A 22,386-nucleotide genomic window follows, 5' to 3' on the forward strand; every position below is an offset into this window, starting at 1 on the left:
GCCAATGCATAAATTAGCGTGCTCTGGGGTCATCCTTCCTGAGCTAAGACAAAAATGTGTGAGCTGGAAGCTAAAAATCTGTGAGCTAGCTCACGCTAACTCAGCTTAGAAGGAACAGTGGTTATATGATATATGGTGGTCCTAACCTTATTTCAGAGCTTTCAAATTCTCTTCAGTGTTTTTGGTTGAATTCACGAATAAGTTGAAAATAAGGAATGAATATGAGAACGAACTTAAACATCGTGTGGCAGATGCCCCTAGCAACGTATAACTCTGTGTTATGGGGAAAGAGAGATAGAAGGAGGACAGTAATGATAACTAAGTAATACAAAAGTAAAACAAACAAGTTATCATTGCCTAGGAATGCCTAGGTGCTTTTTCAGACAATCACTTCTGTAAGTACACAGATGTTACTTATTTGTGGCAGGGGTTTTGCTGTCTTCCCTCACAACCCTCAGAACTGTGATTCTGATTCAGGAATGTCCTGCTGCTCACCACTCAAACTGGAGCTGATTGCTCTCACAAATCCTTCTCACAGTTCTACTTGTGCCGTTTTTATGTTGAATACTGACAGACGGGCTCTGAATATGGAGATACTCACAGAATATCTTAGCAGTGTTTGATATATGATAAGGGTTTTTTTAATCTTGATATTTGATTTCAGTGTTAGAAGATATAATATTTAATACTTGAGTCGACAGCTAGAGAGATTTTATATTTGATAAAAGTAATCAAGAGATTATAGCAAGAATAAAAGTGCATGGATTCTTAGATAACATTTCATCCAAATACCACAAATTAAATTTGACGGATAAAACTGGAATGGAAGGACAGTCAATTCAAAGCTCCAGAGTAAACAAAGGAATCATTTATTCTATACTTTATGTGCGTAGTCACTATGCAAAATACCAGAGGAAGTTTTAATCTACAAAAAACATATTCCAAAAAAAGCATATATTACACATACATTTGCATATCTGTATAGTCTGAAGAATATACAAGCCATTACAGCACTGTGAAGCGCAGAGGGGGGGAAAGGTATTGCCACAGTATGAAGTTGTGACTCCTTCGACTTTAAACCTGAATAGCATATTTACAGTTACCTCTATGCATTTTTTCTAGTAATATTTATAGACGGTTAACCATAAGCCTTCATGGAAGGTGAAATCGCCAGCCTAAATCCATGATTCTCAAAGTGGGGAGTGGGCCTCTTCAAGGAGGTGTGAATAGTTGCTAAGTGAGTTGCTATCAGGCCTGTCCTAGCAAAAAAACACACACTAACACACTTCGAGACCCTCCGGTCTAAATGTCCCTACTGTGAATTCATGCAGTATTAAGCGACACTTAAACGAGACATCGTTTCAACTACATTTCATTGCGGGTGAAAAGGAATCGTGACCATACGGCAAAGTTCCTTTCTGGGGACAAATCTGCAATACCGTTATGAACTCCTCACCATGGGGGTGGTGTCTAGATTTTTAACAGAAAATGTACAGTCATTCATATAACATACTGAAAAGATCCTTAGGGCCAGAAGCATATCAACATCGTGATCATTGGACAGCTGATACGAATTGACCAGTGACACATTTCCCCCCAGCCTATGCTATTAGTAGTAGTACTCATTGAGCTGACCGGTCTTTCATTTTGTAATTCAGAACTGATCAGGAACAGAGGAGAAAGAGGATTCAAAACGCAACGTATAAATTTCCACTAGTTTTGCAAAAACATATATTCCTATGAAACATATTTTACATCAGTCAAGTTAAATATTAAGTGGTACATTCCTAATAATTTAACTAGCAGATAAATCTTTAGAAACCTATGAATGCTCATTAATTACTCTCCCTAGTACATCAGTTCTCATGTAGCGAGGACCATGCTGATAGGCATTTGGCTGTGAATCAGCACATCCAATACCCAAGGGCCACACAACAGCACTTGCCATTCAGCGTTTAAGTCCTGGCAATCCACCAAACGTGCAGGAGTAAACATGGACTCATTGTGTATAGTGTCTACAGAGAAAAGTTGTGCAGAATCTGGCAGAACAGCACATGGGTCTTGCTTCCTACAATTTAGCGTTAAAACGCGGAGTACACAAAGAGTTTCCTGTGTGTGCTGTGCATTGCTTAGCTGGGAAGTGCCGGGGCTAATAAAATAAGAGGTGCTGGATCTCACGCCTACCTGGAAATGGTACCTTTTGGCTAGAAAGCCCTTCCCTCTAATTCCAGCAGTGCATAGAATGCCTGTGGTTAGGGTTGAGAAAAAGGCACTTTGCACACATCTTTTAAATCGCTTCCCATTTCGAAGTAGGAGCATTTGCACAGAAAACAGAGTCTGGCATTGAGCCTCAGGGAAGCTGGGCTTCAAAGGTAACCTTAATCTGCTAAAAACATTCCCATGATTCTACATACCAACTCACTGCCCATTTATATTAAGAACTGCTGCTTGCCATTCCATTTTTGTCTGATGAAGTCTGCTTAGAGTATACGAAAGTTTACATTCTGAATAAAACGTACGGTAGTTGGTCTTAATGGTACAACTTGTCTACTGCTTTGTTCAAAGGTAACCTGTTTGGGCAAGCCATATCTTATAAAATTTACTCCACATTCTCACTGGATTGCTGTAATGATACAGACAGAAGGGAACAGAACAGAAAAAGAAGCAGCAGGCGATTATATAGTGTATAACTGCCGTGGTGTATCACTGTATTGCCAAAAATTCTGTTCAGTGCAGTCCCCTATTACAAAAACAACGGCTAACATAACTTCAGCCCATCTGTGAATATACAGCTGAGTAGAATCACCATGCCTTGTAAAGTGCACATCCACCCAGCATGCTCTCTCTTGGCCACGGTAATTCATTTTCCAAAGCCTCTCTGAGCAAAACAGCATAAAAATACTCAAAAACCTACACACTTACTCTGTCCCCAAAATGTCCTGTGATCAGTCTAGTATTATATCAGGAAATCTGCCTTTCAAAGCCAAAGAACTGATTCTGTCAAAAAATTACCCAATTGCTATATCATTCATAAAAGTTAAAACAACACCACCACCTCAGCTAGAATTAAGAAAATACCAAGTTGCAATGCATTTTATAAAACTCTGGGAGCACTGTCAAGTGTTTTTTTTTTTTTTTTAACTAATCTGTAGTTTAATTCTGGGTATAAGAGTCGTTTCCGACTCTGGGGTGACGATGTTTTCATGGCAGACTTTTTATGGGGTGGTTTGCCATTGCCTTCCCCAGTCATCTACACTTTCCTCCCAGCAAGCTGGGTACTCATTTTACCAACCTCGGGAGAATGGAAGGCTGAGTCAACCTTGAGCCAGCTACCTGAACCCAGCTTCCACCGGGATTGAATTCAGGTCATGAGCAGAAAGCTCGGACTGCGCTACCGCAGCTTTACCACTCTGTACCACAGGGCTTCTGATGTAGCCAATCCTCCTGGAGCTTACAGTAGGCTCTGTACTAAGAGCCCTGTAAGGTCTTGGAGGATTGACTACATCAGGGGTGTGTGGCCTAATATGCAAAGGAGTTCCTGCTACAAAAAAGGCCCTTGGTCTTTGTATCAAAAGGGATGTCTGTAGGACTGATTCCTTTAAGAGTTCATCAGAATGGGTTGAGCAGGCAGCTATAAAATCGTATAAGTTAGAATTGTCTAGCCATGATTAACAGCATCACCACAGCAGGGATGGTCCTAGGGTGGATGGCACCCCAGGCAAAGCCATACCCTCCTCCATGGTGCCTGTCCCACTGCCCATACCCTTTCGCCCCCCCTCCAGGGGGTGAAAGGATGCAGCTGGTGGTGCGGTGCAGGCACTGTGGAGGAAGGCGGGCAGTGTTGTGGCAGCCATTTGTCTATGGTGCTGGGCCGGTAGGGGAGGGAGGGCCCAATTCAACACCCCCCTGGCCCGGCGCCCTAGGCAAATGCCTAATTTACCTAGTGGCAGGGTCACCACTGGCCACAGATTGGACCCTTGGCTGCCATCACTTGAACTCTGGCCTTTAGTTAGTACATCCAAATGCAGGAATCCTGACTTGTTTGGAAGCACTGTCTCCAGCATGCAGAGTGGTCAAATCGCCCTTGCTGCTTCTGTTGTTGCCAGCTTTAACTGGCAGTCCGCAAACTGCGATGTCCAAACAGACCCGGTTTAGTTTTCATTGTCTTCCGCACTAATTGTGGCTAATTCAGTAAACGGTGGTTTAAACAAACCCTGGTTGATCATGACACTTGAATGAAGCTAAGCTATGATACTCCTTCAGTTCCCTCAACCAAAGGTGGAATTCTAGCAGGAGCTCCTTTGCATATTAGGCCGCACACCCCTGATGTAGCCAATACTCCAAGAGCTTGCAAGGCTCTTGTTTGTAAGCTCTTGGAGGATCGGCTACATCAGGGGGCGAGGCCTAATATGCAAAGGAGCTCCTGCTAGAATTCCACCCCTGATTATAACTCTTAAAATCTTAAACAGAACCAGTTCTTTTCACTGTCTACTTCATTCTCTCTCTCTCGCTCTAGCTAGAGAAACACAAACACACATATATACTAGGATGCCTTCAATTAAACTTACTTGTTTAATTTATAAGGAAAGAGTCACAAAGATAGCAAAATGTGGGTGAAAAACGCTTCCTTGCTAATTGCTACTGGCCCAAGCTAATCAGCTGAACTAAAACAGTAAGTGAATGTATTATTTTAAATGCATTCAAAATGATATTTCAGGGTGCCCTAAAAATCCTTTTCTGATTCATATCATATGCACTCTATTTCTGATTGCATAAATGGTCAGCTCGGCTTCAAACTGACCCCCCACCCAATTCTTCAATTCGCTACCAGCACATCCTTCAAAGCAGCCATCCCCAAATCAAGTACGATCTCTGTTTGCTGAGCTTTAAGAGAGTTTGTCAACAGAAAGAAGCTTTCCCCAGTCTTTCCACTGCCAGAGACATTATGCTGAATATGAGTGAAATCAGAATTCTAAATTCGCATAGCTTCCCAACAGCACTACTGTCTTCGAAACTTCAGCAGCTGTTGAAAGCAGGGGGAAAGCGGGGGTAGGGAAGCAGCCCGATACTGCCAGAACGGAGTCCTGCAGCCAAAGAGGTGTTGGTCCATTATGCAAAACCCCCAAGTCACCATGCAGAGGGTGGTCAAAGAACCAGAGCTGCTGGTTTTTCATTCCCAAACACCACAGCAGCAGCCACCGCACGACGTCTTTTCTGTAAAAGAAACAAAATGAGAATCTGGTTAAAATTGGTGGTATAATTTCTAGGAAAGCAACTGAGTTGAATTTCCTGTGGAAGCCACAGTGACTTTAGTGGTCAGAATCCCTGGGACTTTACAACAATACGCCCAAGAAGGCTTTGGACAACATGACAAACTACCTTAGAAAATGAGGAGATTTGGGGTGGGATCATTTGCTGCGGTGGTCTCTCAGCTTTAAAAAAGGCACCCCAGAAAGATGCGCCATGGAAATCAGACTGCGCCCGACACAGCCATGGGCCACACGTGCTTAAAGGAGCATTTAGACTGCTCCCGCAAGCTTGGGCCGCATCCATGGCGCGCCCCGGCCATTCAGGCAGCCCAGAAATGCACCGTGCAAGCGCTTCAGCAGTTTGGCACCAGGAAGTACCAGCAGCTATTTGTGGGAGGCATCGCAGGGCGAGGCAGGAGCGGGAGTGACACGGGGGCCAGATGTGCACTTGTGAATACATCTGTTTGATCTGGAGGGGTGGCTACGGTGGGCCAAATCCCTCATCTGATTGCACTCTTTGAAGAGCAGAAAGTGACAACTGTAGCACGGGAACAGCTTGGGAGGGGGGCGAGAAATGACCCCCAAACCCCAGTGGGTGTGCAGCAAAGGATCTCCTTTTATCCTTATTCTTTTTCTGCATTGAGTTTCCCTGCTCCTCTTCTAATCTTCTAGCCCCACTGGTGGACCTCCTGAGGGCACTTGGGGTTTTTTGGCCGCTGTGTGACACAGAGTGTTGGACAGGATGGGCCATTGGCCTGATCCAGCATGGCTTCTCTTATGTTCTTATGTCTGGGGCAGTGATGCTCTGTATTCTTGGTGCTTGAGGGGGCACAGTGGAGGGCTTCTAGTGTCTTGGCTCCACTGATGGACCTCCTGATGGCACTTGGGGTTTTTTGACCACTGTGTGACACAGAGTGTTGGACAGGATGGGCCATTGGCCTGATCCAGCATGGCTTCTCTTATGTTCTTATGTCTGGGGCAGTGATGCTCTGTATTCTTGGTGCTTCAGGGGGCACAGTGGAGGGCTTCTAGTGTCTTGGCTCCACTGATGGACCTCCTGATGGCACTTGGGGTTTTTTGACCACTGTGTCACACAGAGTGTTGGACAGGATGGGCCATTGGCCTGATCCAGCATGGCTTCTCTTATGTTCTTAATCTCCCATTTTTGCTCCCAGATTAGTTTAAATTAGATCATATGGCACAATTCAAAAGGGGACACACAACCTCCTTTCCTTAGAGAGATATCAGTCTTCTGGAGCATCTTCACACAATATGGCTGCCTTCACTTTATCAATTATACTGGGAATATGAGGGTTGGTTGGCCACAGGTGACCCTTTCAAACTCCTCCAATGTTAACTATCAACAGCCACTGAGCTCCATGCTCCAGAGTGACGGAGGCCCAACGCTTCCCATCAGTCAACACTGAACTAAATGTTGCATAAGAGTGACCTGCTGAAAGTATTCTTCTGTTTCACTAGATTCTAGTCAGACTGCACTGTAATAAAAGCTTCCTTTCTAATTTGATTATTATGGTGTAGGGCATCATGGCAGAGGTTCTGTGGTGAGCGCTGAAGGTTTTAGGTTCAATCTTTGGCATCTCCAGCTAAGTGGATCAGGTAGTAGGTGATGTGAAACACCCGTGCCTGAGCCCCAGGAGAAGAGTTGACTGAGTAGAAAAGGGCTTTTTTTGTAGCAGGACTTTGCATATTAGGCCACAAACCCCTGATGTAGCCAATCCTCCAAGAGCTTACAGGGCTCTTAGTACAGGGCCTACTGTAAGCTCCAGGAGGATTGGCTAATTCAGGGAGGGACAGTGGCTCAGTGGTAGAGCATCTGCTTGGTAAGCAGGAGGTCCCAGGTTCAATCCCCGGCATCTCCAACTAAAAAGGGTCCAAGCAAGTAGATGTGAAAAACCTCAGCTTCAGACCCTGGAGAGCCGCTGCCAGTCTGAGTAGACAAGACTGACTTTGATGGACCGAGGGTCTGATTCAGTAGAAGCCAGCTTCATATGTTCATATGTTGGGAGGAATGGTGGCTCAGTGGTAGAGCATCTGCTTGGTAAGCAGGAGGTCCCAGGTTCAGTCCCCGGCATCTCCAACTAAAAAGGGTCCAGGCAAGTAGATGCGAAAAACCTCAGCTTGAGACCCTGGAGAGCCGCTGCCAGTCTGAGTAGACAAGACTGACTTTGATGGGCCGAGGGTCTGATTCAGTAGAAGCCAGCTTTATATGTTCATATGTTGGGAGGAATGGTGGCTCAGTGGTAGAGCATCTGCTTGGTAAGCAGGAGGTCCCAGGTTCAATCCCCGGCATCTCCAACTAAAAAGGGTCCAGGCAAGTAGATGTGAAAAACCTCAGCTTGAGACTCTGGAGAGCCGCTGCCAGTCTGAGTAGACAAGACTGACTTGGATGGACCAAAGAGGGTCTGAGTCAATATAAGGCAGCTTCATATGTTCATACGTTCATCAGGGGTGTGTGGTCTAATATGCAAATGAGTTCCTGCTACAAAAAAAGCCCTAAGTAGAAAATACAGTAAAGCCAACGGGGATAAAAGGTTGTGGAAACTTTTAAAACTGAGATACACTGTAAGGAATGAAATACTCTTCATAAGTAGCAAACAGCGTAAGGGAGCACGTATGCTCACTTAGTTATGCCACAGAGGCGACATGTAAGGCAAAGGAAGTACTGTTGCCAATAGGTCTCTTCCCATGAGTTTGACTCAGTATACTGAAGCATTTGGGAATTATGTGGGTTTGGTGGCTTAGAAGCAGAGACGTGTAATGTAATTTACAGGAACTCATTATAAGCCAGGAACTTTCAAAGTTCTGCAGAACAGTCCTTACAAAACAATGCCCGAACTGCAAACCACCTAATTATGTGTGTAACCCCATCAGGCAGACAAGGGATGGGAACACCAGTCAAAACTAGAACTCAAAACGAAAAGTGGCATATCCTGTATAGTCAGTCTCAGATGTAATGCTCGATATACTTTGCAAAAAAGCGACGATCTCCTACTAGAAGCATTTTCAGCCTTTGCAAATCTAGGGAGAATCTGTCCACTGTCACTGCAGCTCTTGTCCTATCGATGTAATGAGATTGCTACATGGCATCAGCATTCAGAGGAAACAGGCTTCCATGTGGTGGTCACAAGGTGTACATTGGCCTTGATATCTTCTGTAGAGTATGGTAGACCAGGGGTCCCCAACCCCTAGGGCGGGGACCAGTACCGGGCCACAGCCTGTTTCCAAAGGGCCGTACAGCCTCACCGCTCCCCCCCACAGCCTTGCTGCCCCCCTGGCGCCTCTTCCGCCCCCTGTTCTCACAATTTTAAGGCCAGGGAAGAGGCCATGAAGCACCTCCCAGGCCCACCTCCCCCCCCCCAGCTGATCAGGTGATCAGAGGGGAAAACGCAGCAGCAGCGGCAAAAGAGCAGCACTGGGAGCACCACTTTTTCAGCGAGTCACTCGCCGCTGCTGCCGTGTTTTCCCCTCCAATCACCTGAACAGCCAGGGGGGTGTCGGCTTTGGAGGCGCTTCATGGCCCCTTCCCCGGTTTTAAAATCGTGAAAACGGGGAGTGGTGAGGCTGTGCAGGGGGGCAAGGCTATGTGGGAGGAGGGAGGAGGAAACGGGAGGAGGAAAATGGAAGGGAGGAGGAGGAGGCGCCACAGGGGGATAGGGGGAGGCCGAAGTGGGTGCCCCCGCCCTGCTGGCCCTGGTGGGCGGACTGGCCCTGGGGCCGGTCCCTGGGGCCAAAAAGGTTGGGGCCCTCTGTGGTAGACTTTAATACCAACCTCTGATTTTTCAGAGAGGTTATGGGGTCACAGGTTCTTGAGATCCAGAGGCACCTTTAGCTTTCTTCTGCAAGAGAGACAAATGATATAAAGATTGGCAAGGGTCCCAACGTTTCTGACCTCCAATAAAAAAGCAAATTGCTGCAGCATTACCACTCTGTGAGTACAGGATGGTTACTAAGATAGTGAAACGGTAGAGACAGGGGTCACAGTGCAAGGGAATCATGAGGTTTCTTCCAATCCTTACCTATTTTTTTTCTATGGTGGAGGCGTCTCCTTCCACCTGTATGCAAATAACATCAGATATGATATGGGTGCCACATGGGAATGCAAAACACTCCCATGATGGGGAAACCATATGGATAACCTTTATGATTCCTGTTCATTGCCATCCTAAGTAGAGTTACACCCTTCTATGAGAGCCAGTTTGGTGTAGTGGTCAAGCGTACTGACTCTTATCTGGGAGAACTGGGTTTGATTCTCCACTCCTCCACTTGCACCTGCTGGAATGGCCTTGGGTCAGCCATAGCTCTCGTAGTCGTTGTCCTTGAAAGGGCAGCTGCTGTAAGAGCTCTCTCAGCCCGACCTACCTCACAGGGTGTCTGTTGTGGGGGAGAGGTAAAGGAGACTACTCTGAGATTCAGAGTATAGGGTGGGATATAAATCCAATATCTTCTTCTATGTGCATTGAAGTCAATGAGCTTAGAAGGGTATAACTCTGCTTAGGGTGGCACCGGTTATCTGCTTGATCGAACGGAGGGAAAATCTGGTGGTTCCTCCACCATGTGAAGAACAGTGTTCCCTCTAAGCTGAGTTAGTGTGAGCTAGCTCACAGTTTTTTAGCCTCCAGCTCACACATTTTTGTCAGCTCAGGAAAAATGGCCCCAGAGCAAACTAATTTAGCTGAGATCACAACTTCAATGCCAGTAGCTCACAAAGTAGAATTTTTGCTCACTTTTGCTCCAGAACTTAGAGGAAGTATTGGACTGAAGACTGTCATTAATAGGGTGAATAAGGCGACTAACGCCAATTTCCCATTCAAGCCTTCTGGAAGACATGTGGATTTTTAACTTCTATCACAACAAGCAACTGTGCTTGATCTAGGGTTGCTAGCTCCAGGTTGGGAAATACCTGGAAATTTGGGGGGTGGAGCCTGAGGAGGGAGGGGTTTGGGAAGGGGAGGGACTTCAGAGGGGTATAAGGCCATAGAGTCCACCTTCCAAACGGCCATTTTCTACAGGTGACCTAATCTTTGCCACCTGGAGAACACTTGGAGACCAGTTATTGGGTGTTTTTACATTCAGTTCTAGAGTCTTCAAATCGCCTGCCACCGTTCCTTTTACATTTGTGGATTTGCTGCACTCATTTTGCGTAGCCAAACTTCTATCTTTCCTTCTGAAAGCATTTCAATTGGGGGGGGGTGTCTCTGATCAGAGGGCAGACGGAATACCAATGCTTAGTTAAATGTATACGATGGCTTGGATATGGTGTCAACACTGCAAAAACAATGCAAATTTAAATTACTAGATGAGGCAAGCAATGATATGCAAAAATTTGAAGTACTGTCAGTTCTCATGCAAATTACTGCACCTTGTGGTGGCTTTTGGAGGAGTCTTTTAAAATGCATGAAAACTTCTGCAATACAAGTTTGAAACGCCTTTAGAGAAATGACTGGATCAAAACTAGTTTCGAGAAAAACATTGCAGCAGTAGCGCTGGAACTCATCTCACCGAAACAAATGTAGATGCTTTGGGTAGCGATGATGCAAAACAGTCGTGAGAACAAAGATTTCAGGTTTTCACGGCTGTTAACATCATTAGGGTTTGTAGAATCTTCCGGGCTCAAGTGCCGTGTTCTACTGGAGAAAGTTTTCCTTCCAGACGTTTCGTTCTCAGCTGCGGAGAACATCCTCAGTGGCGTTGCAGCTGGAGCAGGCGTTCTGACCTTCTTGGCTGCTGTGCATTGAGATGGCTTACAAGCTCCTTTTCCTTCCCTTCTCCGCAGCTGAGAACGAAACGTCTGGAAGGAAAACTTTCTCCAGTAGAACACGGCCCGGAAGATTCTACAAACCCTAAAGTTGTGAGAACGTTAGGTAATGTAAAAGGTGAGTTTCCAATGCAGTGATAGAGTCACAAACTGTCAGTGTAAAGACACCCATAATCAGGCCTCATTTTCGGCAGGAGCTCACAGGAGCAGAGTTCCGGAACCTCCAAATTTTATTGTGCTCTTTCTTTTTTAACCCCCCCTTCCCAATAATCACTTCTGGCTCCATTGTTCAAACCCCCTGTGAGAATTTTGCTAAATTAGAAGATTTGACAAACTTTCTAATATCCCCCCCCCCCCCACACACACACACACAAATGGGGAAATAACCAAAACATTTAAAGTAGACAGATGGAAATCTTCATCATGCCACTATGGCCACGTAGGAGAAAGTAATTTAAAACGTATGATGGGAATAAGGTTTTTTTAATGACAATTATAATTCAAGAAGCATTTGAAGGTAGATGTTGAGCTGACATAATTCAGTACCCCTTCTGGTGATGTCAGGGGGTATATGGGGTATGCAAATGAGTTGTGTTAATGAGCTCCAGCACCTCTTTTTCTATGACATGACCCCTGGTTGTAATAGTGGGAGATCTCCAGCCACCTCCTGGAAGCTATCAAAAATAATCTCAAAGGTTACAGTGACAAAATTACTAAACTCTGTATAGCAAAACTGCTATTTTATGGTGAGATATGCATCAACTACATTCTCTGTGTTGCATACAAACAATGGAAATGCACAAACAGTAGAGTTCCAATGTACAGGAGGCCAACTAAATATCCTGGTTTGAAGTTTTCTTCCAGCAAAGGTGCTGTCTACATTCTTTTTTCAACGGAGACAACTCCCACAAGATTTACAACATTCCAATGGATGGCAACCTCACACTCTTCCTCCTTCAACGTTTAACATTCTTGATATATAATCTTCATAAATAGACACGGCGTCTCAACCTTTTTTACAATCTAGTTATTTTTTATATATTGTCCTAGTGACTTCTCTCTTAGTATCTTCTACCACCTGGAGGCTGGCAGCCCTAGCGTGATCCTACAAAAGATTATCAACTCATTAAAGATATGGCCAAACCAACATTAGATTAATAGGAACACACAGTTTTAATAAAACAATATTAGCACAGGCAAAAGCATGCAGCAAAACAACAACAACACAAATGGCAGGTATTTGATACGGCTCAAGGAAGAACGAATCAACATACCTTAGCTAGGAGTTTGCAATGGAGGCTTTGGTCACATAGCCAAGGATGTTTTAAGGCTGCTGTTGCGCTTATCCTCCAGCTAAACGGTAGAAAACAGAATGTGATGAACGTGCAGTGATTTTAGCATTCATTGTGTTCACCATTTCAGAAGCTGGCCCCAAATCCGTGACAACTAAAAGCAATAACTCTCTCTATGGCATTTAATAAAGAGGTTTTTTCCATATTAAGATCTAATGGAAATGTCCTCAAAAGTAACCACTGATATGCCCAGTCAGAATCACAAGGCTATCCAGAGGGGCAATTCTGGGAGACTTGCTTAGAACTCTGGAATTGCTTCCTTTGAAGACTTGCCAAAGGCTTCATTTTTTTCTACTTTGGCTTCCGGTGCGCAGGGATAGGGGAAAACAGAATTTGATGAGGATTTGGGGAGGCTTCTAGTGTCCTGGCTCCAATGATGGGCCTCCTGACGGCACCTGGGTTTTTTGGCCACTGTGTGACACAGAGTGTTGGACTGGATGGGCCATTGGCCTGATCCAACATGGCTTCTCTTGTGTTCTTATCTCTGTAATGGGATTATACTATTATCAATCTCAAATGTAGGATTTGGGGAAGGAGGCAGCATCTATACATCAAATAAATCATATTCAGCTGCAATATTACATGTCACAGTGAGTCGAGTGAACCATAAACAACTGTCTATCTTATAATTGGTGGGCTTGTTCTAAAATGTATGCTTTTGGGGACCCAATTCTTTCCCAAATAGAACAGATTGTTGGAGTGCGTCTAGATAATATACCCGAGATGGTTCTTTTAGAATATCGGCCTGCCCTACAACTAGATAAAATAGATTTGGAAAGGCTGGTGATACTGCTAACAGCTGCTACATTTTTACTTGCAGCAAAGTGGAATTACTCTTCGATATCCACCACTAAACAATGGGCCATTAAATTATGGGACCTTTCTATAAAGGGAAAAATTACTAATGCATCAACTCCTATTGAGTTTGGTAGACGACAGAAATGTATTACATTGTGGTCTCCTATTGAATATTTGTCTGCTACAAAGATTATCCCCTCTAATCCCTATTATAGTAAAATCTGTTAATTTTGGTGTTTAGTGTAGTTTGGTGTAGTGGTTAAGTGTGTGGACTCTTATCTGGGAGAACCGAGTTTGATTCCCCACTCCTCCACTTGCACCTGCTGGAATGGCCTTGGATTAGCCATAGCTATTGCAGGAGTTGTCCTTGAAAGGGCAGCTGCTGCGAGAGCCCTCTCAGCCCCACCCACCCCACAGGGTGTCTGTTGTGGGGGGAGAAGATATAGGAGATTGTAAGCCGCTCTGAGTTTCTGATTCAGAGAGAAGGGCGGGGTATAAATCTGCAGTCTTCTACTTCTTCTTCTTAACTGTGATAGACTTCTCTATGCAAAATGTTTTATATCTTCGGACGATTATAAGTTTTGAATATGTAGGTAGATTTTTTTTAAATTTCTGATGATGATAAAATATTAAAAAGACAACTGTCTATCATGGTGCTACGCATCTCAGGGAGTCAGATGAATTATAAATAATTATCCGTTACTGGAGTGATTTAATGTTAGATTACTGAATGAGAGAAGTAATAATAGTGAGACACAATAAAACAACGATTATATAATGATCCCCACTCTTCTCATCTCAGCCAACATTATCTATGATAATACCTGGTCCTATCATGCTCTTGTTTGCTGTGTGGAACTTGAAAGGAATTTGCGTGAATCCATGGCATTTATCCAACTACACACCATCATCTGCTTTGTGTGCCCCCAAAGAACACTTTTCAGTGTTAGATAGTGTATTAAAGGCTAGGATTCATTGGAGTCCAGTTACCCTTTTTCCTTGATGAGAAGCTTAGTGATGAAGTCTTTGGCTTCCTCTGACACCTTTTGAAATTCTTCATCTTCGAAGTCAAATCTACAAGCCAAGATGTTGTTCAGTGTCTCGTTATCGTCGTCCCCCAGAAAAGGAGATAATCCACTGAGCCTAGAAGGAAGAAAATCTATGTACATTAAGTAAATCTTAGGCTAATATGGGAAAAAAAAAACTGGTTGGCATTAAGCAGCTGTGACAACAAAATATAAGCTTAACAAAAAGTGCCTTAGCTTTACTTACAACATGTAGGCAATCACGCCTACGCTCCACATGTCAGTCGGAAAGGAGACAAAGTCATAGTTTACCACTTCAGGAGCGAGGAATTCTGGGGTGCCAAAGTTGACCTTAAGCTTCTCCCTTGGCTTATATCTAATAGACAACAATAACAATGAAATAAATCAGGGTCTTCCTCCCCAACCCAACTGCCCAATTCTGCTTCCACTTGGTAAAATTTCACAATATGAACTATGATCAAGAGAATGCATAGTGCTTTTTTTTACTCCTTTGACTTGAAATCGTTTTTATATATACTAGACATTTCAGACTTACACTAGTTTTTTGGGATTATTATATCTGGTAAATATTTTTACGGTTTTATGTCTAAACAGATGTTGTGTGCTGGAATGAACTTATTCGGTCTTAATATGAAAGTACTCTTATGATTGATGGTCTTTGAGTGCAAATAAACTTTCATTCACTCACACCCAACCCAACCATGGCAAGTGGGCCCCAGCCTTCTGCAGCTTTCTTAATTTGTCCTCTGGGGTCCCCCCCACAAAGTGGGCCACTCTTACCAAGTGGGTCACTGTGCCCGAAAAGTTGGGAATAAATAGGTTGAAATAAATGAAACAGTGACAGTATATGTGTCTACAGTTCCTCTTTCACTTTCAGCACAGAAAAAGTTCAAATAAGTACAGCAATCTGGGCAGAAATGGATATTGTGAAGACCTCAGAACACGGGGTGAAATTCTTTTGCGCAATATGAAGCAGAAAGGGAAACAGTAACAAGGGAGCTGCCATTTGCAGTACTCCTCATCCTGTGTTTATTGCCAATTGCAGTTTCAACCTTTAAGAAACATGATGAGGGAATAAGAATCGACTTCACACTCAAGTCAGCCAATCTGTTGATGAGGGAAGAAATCTGAGAACAATGCCAGTGAATAAAATACGTTCAGACATCATTAAACAAGGACGGGAGAACCAAAATACACTGCTCCTGAGCTCCTTGGAGGAAGGGTGGGGTTAGAAAGGCTTAAAATAGATAGATGTCTGTCTGTGATGGGCCTGGAATCGGTTTCTTGGGCTTGCGTGCTTCTTTCCATTTTCCTCTTGTTGAAAGCTCTCTGGTTTTAGAAGCCTTCAATCAAACTTGATTTGCTGTGACATCCAAATATCGGCTGCTGAGCAAACTGGCTTAATCCTGCTTTAGAAGCCTGGTTTGTGGAGGAGAAACAAACTTCCTTTCCACTCAGGTGCCATGCCTTCAGATGGCATAGCAAATTGTAGTTTTGTGAAAGGCAAGCAGATTTCAGTATCATTCCATGAGTCCATGGCCACAAATAACAAGGACTCTGGGGATACCGTTGGACCCCCACAAATGAGACACTAAGGTGGTCAACCCAAAAAAAATCAAATTAAACTTTCAATATGACCTTTAAAATTACAAATTAGTGATCACTCTGGAGAGAAGAGCAGAACTGAAGTTTGTTATGTCTGAATACAGTCTGAACTACAAAGAATTTGATGTTGTCTTTCTTCAGGGCTGCCAGGTCCAATTCAAGAAATATCTGGGGACTTTGGAGGTGGAGCCAGGAGAGTTTGGGGGTGGAGCCAGGAGACTTTGGGGGTGGGGCCAGGAGACTTTGGGGGTGGAGCCAGGAGACTTTGGGGGGTGGGGCCAGGAGACTTTGGGGGTAGAGCCAGGAGCAAGGGTGTGACAAGCATGACTGAACTCCACAGGGAGTTCTGGCAATCACATTTAAAGGGACCGCACTCCTTTTAAATGCCTTCCCTCCATTTGGAAATAATGGGGGACAGTGGCACCTTTTGGGGGGTCTCAGAGAATAGGATCCCCTGGTCCAATCTTTTTGAAACTTGGCAGATGTTTTGAGGAGAGGTACTGGATGCTATGCTGAACATGTGGTGCCTCTATCTCAAAAAACAACCCACCCAGAGCCCCAGATATCCACAAATTGATTCTCCATTATACAGTGTGATTTTGTACCCCCAGCCCTTAATATGTCCTGTGAACTATGATTCATCAAGATCAAATCATTCCATAGGCATCCTGCCCCAAATTCTTAGAATGGAAACTGGCAGAATGCATTTGATTACTCCTCTGGCCCGTTAAAGCCATTTAATATGGCTGCCCAGTGCCCATCAGTCATTTCTGCCCCATAGCGCAGAGTGTTAAAGCTGCAGTACTGCAGTCCTAAGCTCTGGTCACGTCACGACCTGAGTTCGATCCCTGGCGGAAGCTGGGTTTTCAGGCAGCCGGCTCGAGGTTGACTCAGCCTTTCATCCTTCCGAGGTCGGTAAAATGAGCACCCAGCTTGCTGGGGGGAAAGTGTAGATGACTGGGGAAGGCAATGGCAAACCACCCCGCAAAAAGTCTGCCATGAAAACGTTGTGAAAGCGTCACCCCAGAGTCGGAAACAACTGGTGCTTGCACAGGGGACCTTTCCTTTTTCCTTTCCAGTGCCCAGCAGTCATTTCAGCCTTCTCCTGCAGCATCAGACACCTCGGCCATCAGCATTACTGCTGGATTCAAACATCCTCCAGTTTTTATACCAGATAGCCAATGATGTCCAAATTAACCCAGTGGGGTTGTTTTTGTGGCTGTTCCGCCACTCCTCTTAATATTTTGTCAACTCAAAGTGAACCTTGGATTTAGGAAATTAAGGGTGCTGATAACTTGATTAAAACAACATACCTCCTTGCCAGCCCAAAGTCAATAATTTTTATTTTATTAGCCTCTCGATTCACACAGAGGATATTTTCAGGCTGCCAGAAAAAAAGAAGATTATACATTTATGAGAAATGTGAGTGAACTGCACTGCAATCAACATTTAAAAACATTGCACGGTATAAAAATATGCACCCCAGTCCTGGCGTCTTGAAGAAAGCTGAATTCTGTGGATATCTCTGACTATAATCATGTGGTATTTGAGGCTGGGAATTCTCTGCCAGTACAGCTTTTCCCTGCTGTGGCATTTTAGCTTGACATAATGCAGCAACTTAAGATAAAGAACTCATTAGTGAGCTTTCAGAAAGGGAATGCAAGCTTTCCGACTGGACTTCAGGAAGTCAGTGTTGTGATTTTGAAGCCCTTAATGAGCTGACATCGGGACATTTAAATAAGAAAAAAAAGTTTGCATCATTCTTTGAAATTTATCTTTCAGCTTGGGACTTTCTAAGTTCCCTGTTCTTCTCTACTCCGTATCTGATATATTAATGTCAGGCAACTCTGCTCTATGATTTTCTAAAACGTAACTAAATGGATCTGGGCTGTCAGAAAAGAAATCATTCCAGTACTCTGTATGGACGGCTCACAGACTTTCACATTACATCATCAGCGGGCGCACTTACCAATTTGCTAAAAGGGTAGCTATCTGGGTTGCAGGTTTAGAGCCTTCACAATACCCCAGGTCTCACCAATGTTCATTACACAATCAAAACTGCACCTTTTTTACTCTCCTCTTTCTCACAAATGTACAGTTACCAAAATACAGATAATTAGAGTTGCCTATGCCATAGGCTCACCGGAGACTAAACTAGTTCCTTTTGGTTGGGATCCCTAAACCAGTCAGAGTGATCACACTAGTAAGACAAAATAATCTTGAATCCAAGTCGAGTAGGAGTCTCCAATCTTTTCTGAACCTGTGAGCACTTTTGGAATTCTGACACAGAGTGGTGGGTGCAGCTACAAAATGGCTGCCACAGGAGATGAAGCCAGCCACAAAATGGGTCCTGCTGTCCTGAACACAGCGGGCCTGGTGGGGATATGTGTAGAACAGACTGGGATCCTTGTTGCTGGGTTTAGTACTTAATACCTAGTAGCTCTGGGCTCAGTATTGGGATTGGTGATAGGTCACCCATAGAAGTTACAACAAAGGACTGGTGTCTATGGCTACAGCAAGGAGAACATGGATCAGCATTTGCTCCTCCAAGCCAAAGGGCTCCAACCTACATTTGGAGTTGTGAACTCTATTTCCATACTCTAGAAAGCTCTCCCAAAGTTGCTTTTCATAAGGGATACAACTTACGTTACATATGTTTGTATGTAAAATTATTAAAGCGCTTTGATTTTTATTTTAAATTTGGGCTCTCAAATTTAGCTTATAAGGTCTGTGGGTCAGACTGTTTCCAGACAAAAAGTGCTCTGTATGGATGGCAAAGGTTATATGGTTGTTGAAGCAGAACACCATATAACCTTTTGACTTTTTTTTTTTTTTTGCTGCACTAATATTTTATGGAAACAAATGCCAGATGGAATTGACATGAATTGGAATGGTGATTCATAACTGTTGGAAGTGAAGGACTTTGTCCTGACTCTTAGCCCCAGACTTTAGAGGGGGAACTACAGAGAATCAGAAAGACAGATAGGCCCAGAGCCTGATCATCCTTCCCTTCTGCTCTGATGTTGTCCTTTCAATGTGTAGATTGCTACTCTCATGGAATCTTCCTTCTTTCTGGTCTGACACCTTCTCTCTAACCAATGCTAGCCTTCTCCATCTTGGCACCACGAGGGCAGGACATGCTCTTGCATCTCTATCTATCCAGCCAGGGCTTTTTTTGTAGCAGGAACTCCTTTGCATAGTAGGCCACATCCCTCTTATATAGCCAATCCTCCAAGAGCTTACAGTAGGGCCTGTAATAAGAGCCTCATATGTTCTTGGAGGATTGGCTTCATAAGAGGGATGTGTCCTAATATGCAAAGGAGAAGAAGAAGAATTGCAGATTTATACCCCGCCCTTTTCTCTGAATCAGAGACTCAGAGAGGCTTGCAATCTCCTATATCTTCTTCCCCCACAACAGACACCCTGTGAGGTGGGTGAGGCTGAGAGGGCTCTCACAGCAGCTGCCCTTTCAAGGACAACCTCTGCCAGAGCTATGGCTAACCCAAAGCCATTCCAGCAGGTGCAAGTGGAGGAGTGGGGAATCAAACCTGGTTCTCCCAGATAACAGAACGCACACTTAACCACTACACCAAACTGGCTCTCGTTCCTGCTGCAAAAAAAGCCCTGCAACCAGTTAGTTAGACTAGTTTAGAATCCTATCTCTTCTCTATCCTGTCTAGAATGGAGTTCCTTACAATAAAGGACTCATACTAGTTTTGCAAAATAGGCTCTGTGTGTAACTTTGTTCTTGCCAAGACACACAACCCAGATAGGCTCTGCCTTGAGCACTTTGCTAACCAAAATAACCCTTCTACGAGATGGTATAAATCGGGGGTCTGGCCTGGTGAGTACACATCAACAAAAGTGCCACAGATGATGTAGCCCATGCACGTTACCTTCAGATCTAAATGAAGAATATACATCTGATGCATGTACTGAATCCCCTCACAAATCTGCTTTATGAACAAGATGGTATCCATTTCTGACAAGTTGTAGGTGTCATCAATTATTCGATCAAACAGTTCTCCTCCCTCCACACTGAAGAGAAAGGGATAGAGAGAGATTTAAATTTATTTATCCTAAACTTGTTTTTGTTGAGACGATGTGCCTTCCATGCAGACAAAGAGAGAAAACCCCCACTCACTGCACCAATATTTGCTGATCTGAATTATGGGTGCAAATATGCAAAACTGAAAATATATTAATATTTCAGGATCCAGGTTCTTTACATGATTTATGGTACCCCCCACCAAAAGAAACAGAAGGTATGGAGGAAGAAAAGGCATAAATACATATCTAGATTAAGGATGAATGGTGGAAAATAGAGCGGGAAATAATACCCAGAGAATGGTGGAAAATAGAGCGGGAAATAATACCCAGATTGCTGAGTAAGGCATTTACACATGACTTCTAGAATTTATGTATCCTTTTTGGGGGGTGCTGCTGGAGCCTTCACTAACAATGGAGGCCCAGATAACAGCCACTGCCAAATCCACCTTTTTCCATCTTAGGCGGGTAAGACAGTTCCTCGACCGTGGTTACCTGGCAACTGTGATCCATGCTGCAGTCACCTCAAGATTGGACCACTGCAACGCCCTCTACATGGGGCTGCCCTTGTCTCAGATCCAGAGACTACAGCTGGTGCAGAATGCAGCAGCCAGGCTGCTACTGGGGCTCTCCATGCGGGAGCACATACAGCCGGGGCTGTGGGAGCTACACTGGCTGCCGATAGTGTACCAGCTTCACTATAAGGTGCTGGTTATTACCTTTAAAGCCCTATATGGCCGAGGACCTGTCTACCTTAGGGGCTGTCTCTCCCCACATGTTCCCCAGAGGGTACTTAGATCTGAAGTACTTAGACACAGAATCTATTATTGATCCCCAGGCCGAGGAAGGCAAGTTTGAAGACCACCAGAGAGAGAGCCTTCTCAATCGCAGCCTCCTATTGGAGGAACCAACTCCCAGAAGAAGTAAGAGCCTTGCGGGACCTTGCCTAGTTCTGCAAGACCTGTAAGACAACTCTCCTTCAACTGAAGTTATAGTAGTATATGTGGATACCCAAGAGGGCTGAATATTTATTTATTTATTTTTCGCATTTATATCCCGCCCTCCCCGCTGAAGCAGGCTCAGGGCTGCTAACAACAACATTAAATATCCACAATAAGACAATAAAACCATAAAGCAATAAAAACAATTACAGTAAGATCAATTAAAATTAACAATTGCACTTTAAATATTGAACAAATTTTTAAAACAGTTTTGGTGCTAAGTTCCATACCCTGATGTTAAGCAGCTCTGTACTTTAGTTGAAGGCCATTCGAAACAGTGTTGTTTTACAAGCCTTGCGGAATTGGGCAAGGTCCCTCAAGGCTCTAATATCATCAGGGAGTTGGTTCCACCATTGGAGGGCCGCAATAGAGAAGGCTCGTTCTCAGGTAGCCTTCAATCTCGCCTCCCTCAGCCCGGGGATTTCTAATAGATTTTGTGATCCAAATCTCAGTACCCTCTGGGGAATATATGGAGAGAGACGGTCCCTAAGGTAGACAAGACCTTGGCCATATAGGGCTTTAAAGGCAATAACCAGCACCTTGTAGCGAATCCGGAATATTATTGGCAGCCAATGCAGTCTCTGCAGCCCTGGCTGCACAAGATCCCAAATAGAGAGACCCAGTAACAGCCTGGCTGCAGCATTCTGCACCAGCTGCAGCTTCCGGATTCGAGACATGGGCAGCCACATGTAGAGGGCATTACAGTAGTCTAGTCTCGAGGTGACCGTAGCATGAATCACTGTTGCTAAGTCGCTGTGCTCTAGGAAGGGTGCCAGCTGTCGTGCCCGCCTAAGATGGAAAAAGGCGGATCTCGCAGTGGCTGCTATCTGGGCCTCCATAGTCAATGTGGGCTCTAGTAGCACCCCCAAGCTCTTGACTTTAGGCGCCGGTATCAGTGGCGCCCCATCAAAGGCTGGTAAAGGGATTTCCCTTCCCAGGTCACCACGACTCAGACAAAGGACTTCTGTCTTTGTTGGGTTCAGCTTCAGATGACTCAGCCTGAGCCACCCCGCCACGGCTTGTAACGCCGGGGCCAGTTTTTCTACTAGCACCAAAATTGTTTTAATTGGTTTTAATTGTTCATTGTCTAATTTGCTCAATGTTTTAACTGTTAAAGTTTAGAACGGTAAATGTTAGAATTGTAAATGCTCAATGTTTAAACTGTTAAAGCTTAGAATTGTAAATGTTTTTATTGTTGTGAGCCGCCCTGAGCCTGCTTCGGCGGAGAGGGCGGGATATAATCCAATAAATATTTTTTTTAAAACTTCACATGGCTTTGATGGGTATGACTGCAATTCTGAAACGACTTGTTTTCTGTTGGGTTACATTGATGGAGATACAAAATATAGTTTGAAAATATGGAAGTGGAAGAAGCATTACGCAGAAGGATACGTACTACTCCATGACGAGAACAATGTCATTTCTGGATTCAAACGCATCATACAACTGAATGAGGTTCACATGGTTCAACTGGTTCATAACATTGATTTCATTCTTTACTTCATCCTGTGA

General features: G+C 44.2%; 1 protein-coding gene across 1 annotated transcript in view; it reads right to left on the bottom strand.

The window, feature by feature from the left end:
• Positions 1-5,055: 5,055 nt before the first annotated feature.
• Positions 5,056-22,386, bottom strand: part of MYLK4 (myosin light chain kinase family member 4) — a 49,783-nt gene continuing 32,452 nt past the window's right edge. The window contains exons 7-14 of the mRNA XM_060244263.1: positions 22,271-22,380; positions 19,723-19,864; positions 17,140-17,210; positions 14,448-14,576; positions 14,166-14,318; positions 12,300-12,378; positions 9,040-9,106; positions 5,056-5,214 (exon numbers count right to left, since the gene is read on the bottom strand). Of these exons, the coding sequence (XP_060100246.1) occupies positions 9,059-9,106; positions 12,300-12,378; positions 14,166-14,318; positions 14,448-14,576; positions 17,140-17,210; positions 19,723-19,864; positions 22,271-22,380 (732 nt within the window). The 3' untranslated portion in view covers positions 5,056-5,214; positions 9,040-9,058. The remainder of the gene's footprint in view (positions 5,215-9,039; positions 9,107-12,299; positions 12,379-14,165; positions 14,319-14,447; positions 14,577-17,139; positions 17,211-19,722; positions 19,865-22,270; positions 22,381-22,386) is intronic.

Source organism: Heteronotia binoei, chromosome 7 (genome assembly GCF_032191835.1).
Source record: "Heteronotia binoei isolate CCM8104 ecotype False Entrance Well chromosome 7, APGP_CSIRO_Hbin_v1, whole genome shotgun sequence".
In the NCBI taxonomy this organism is placed as follows: Eukaryota; Metazoa; Chordata; class Lepidosauria; order Squamata; family Gekkonidae; genus Heteronotia; species Heteronotia binoei.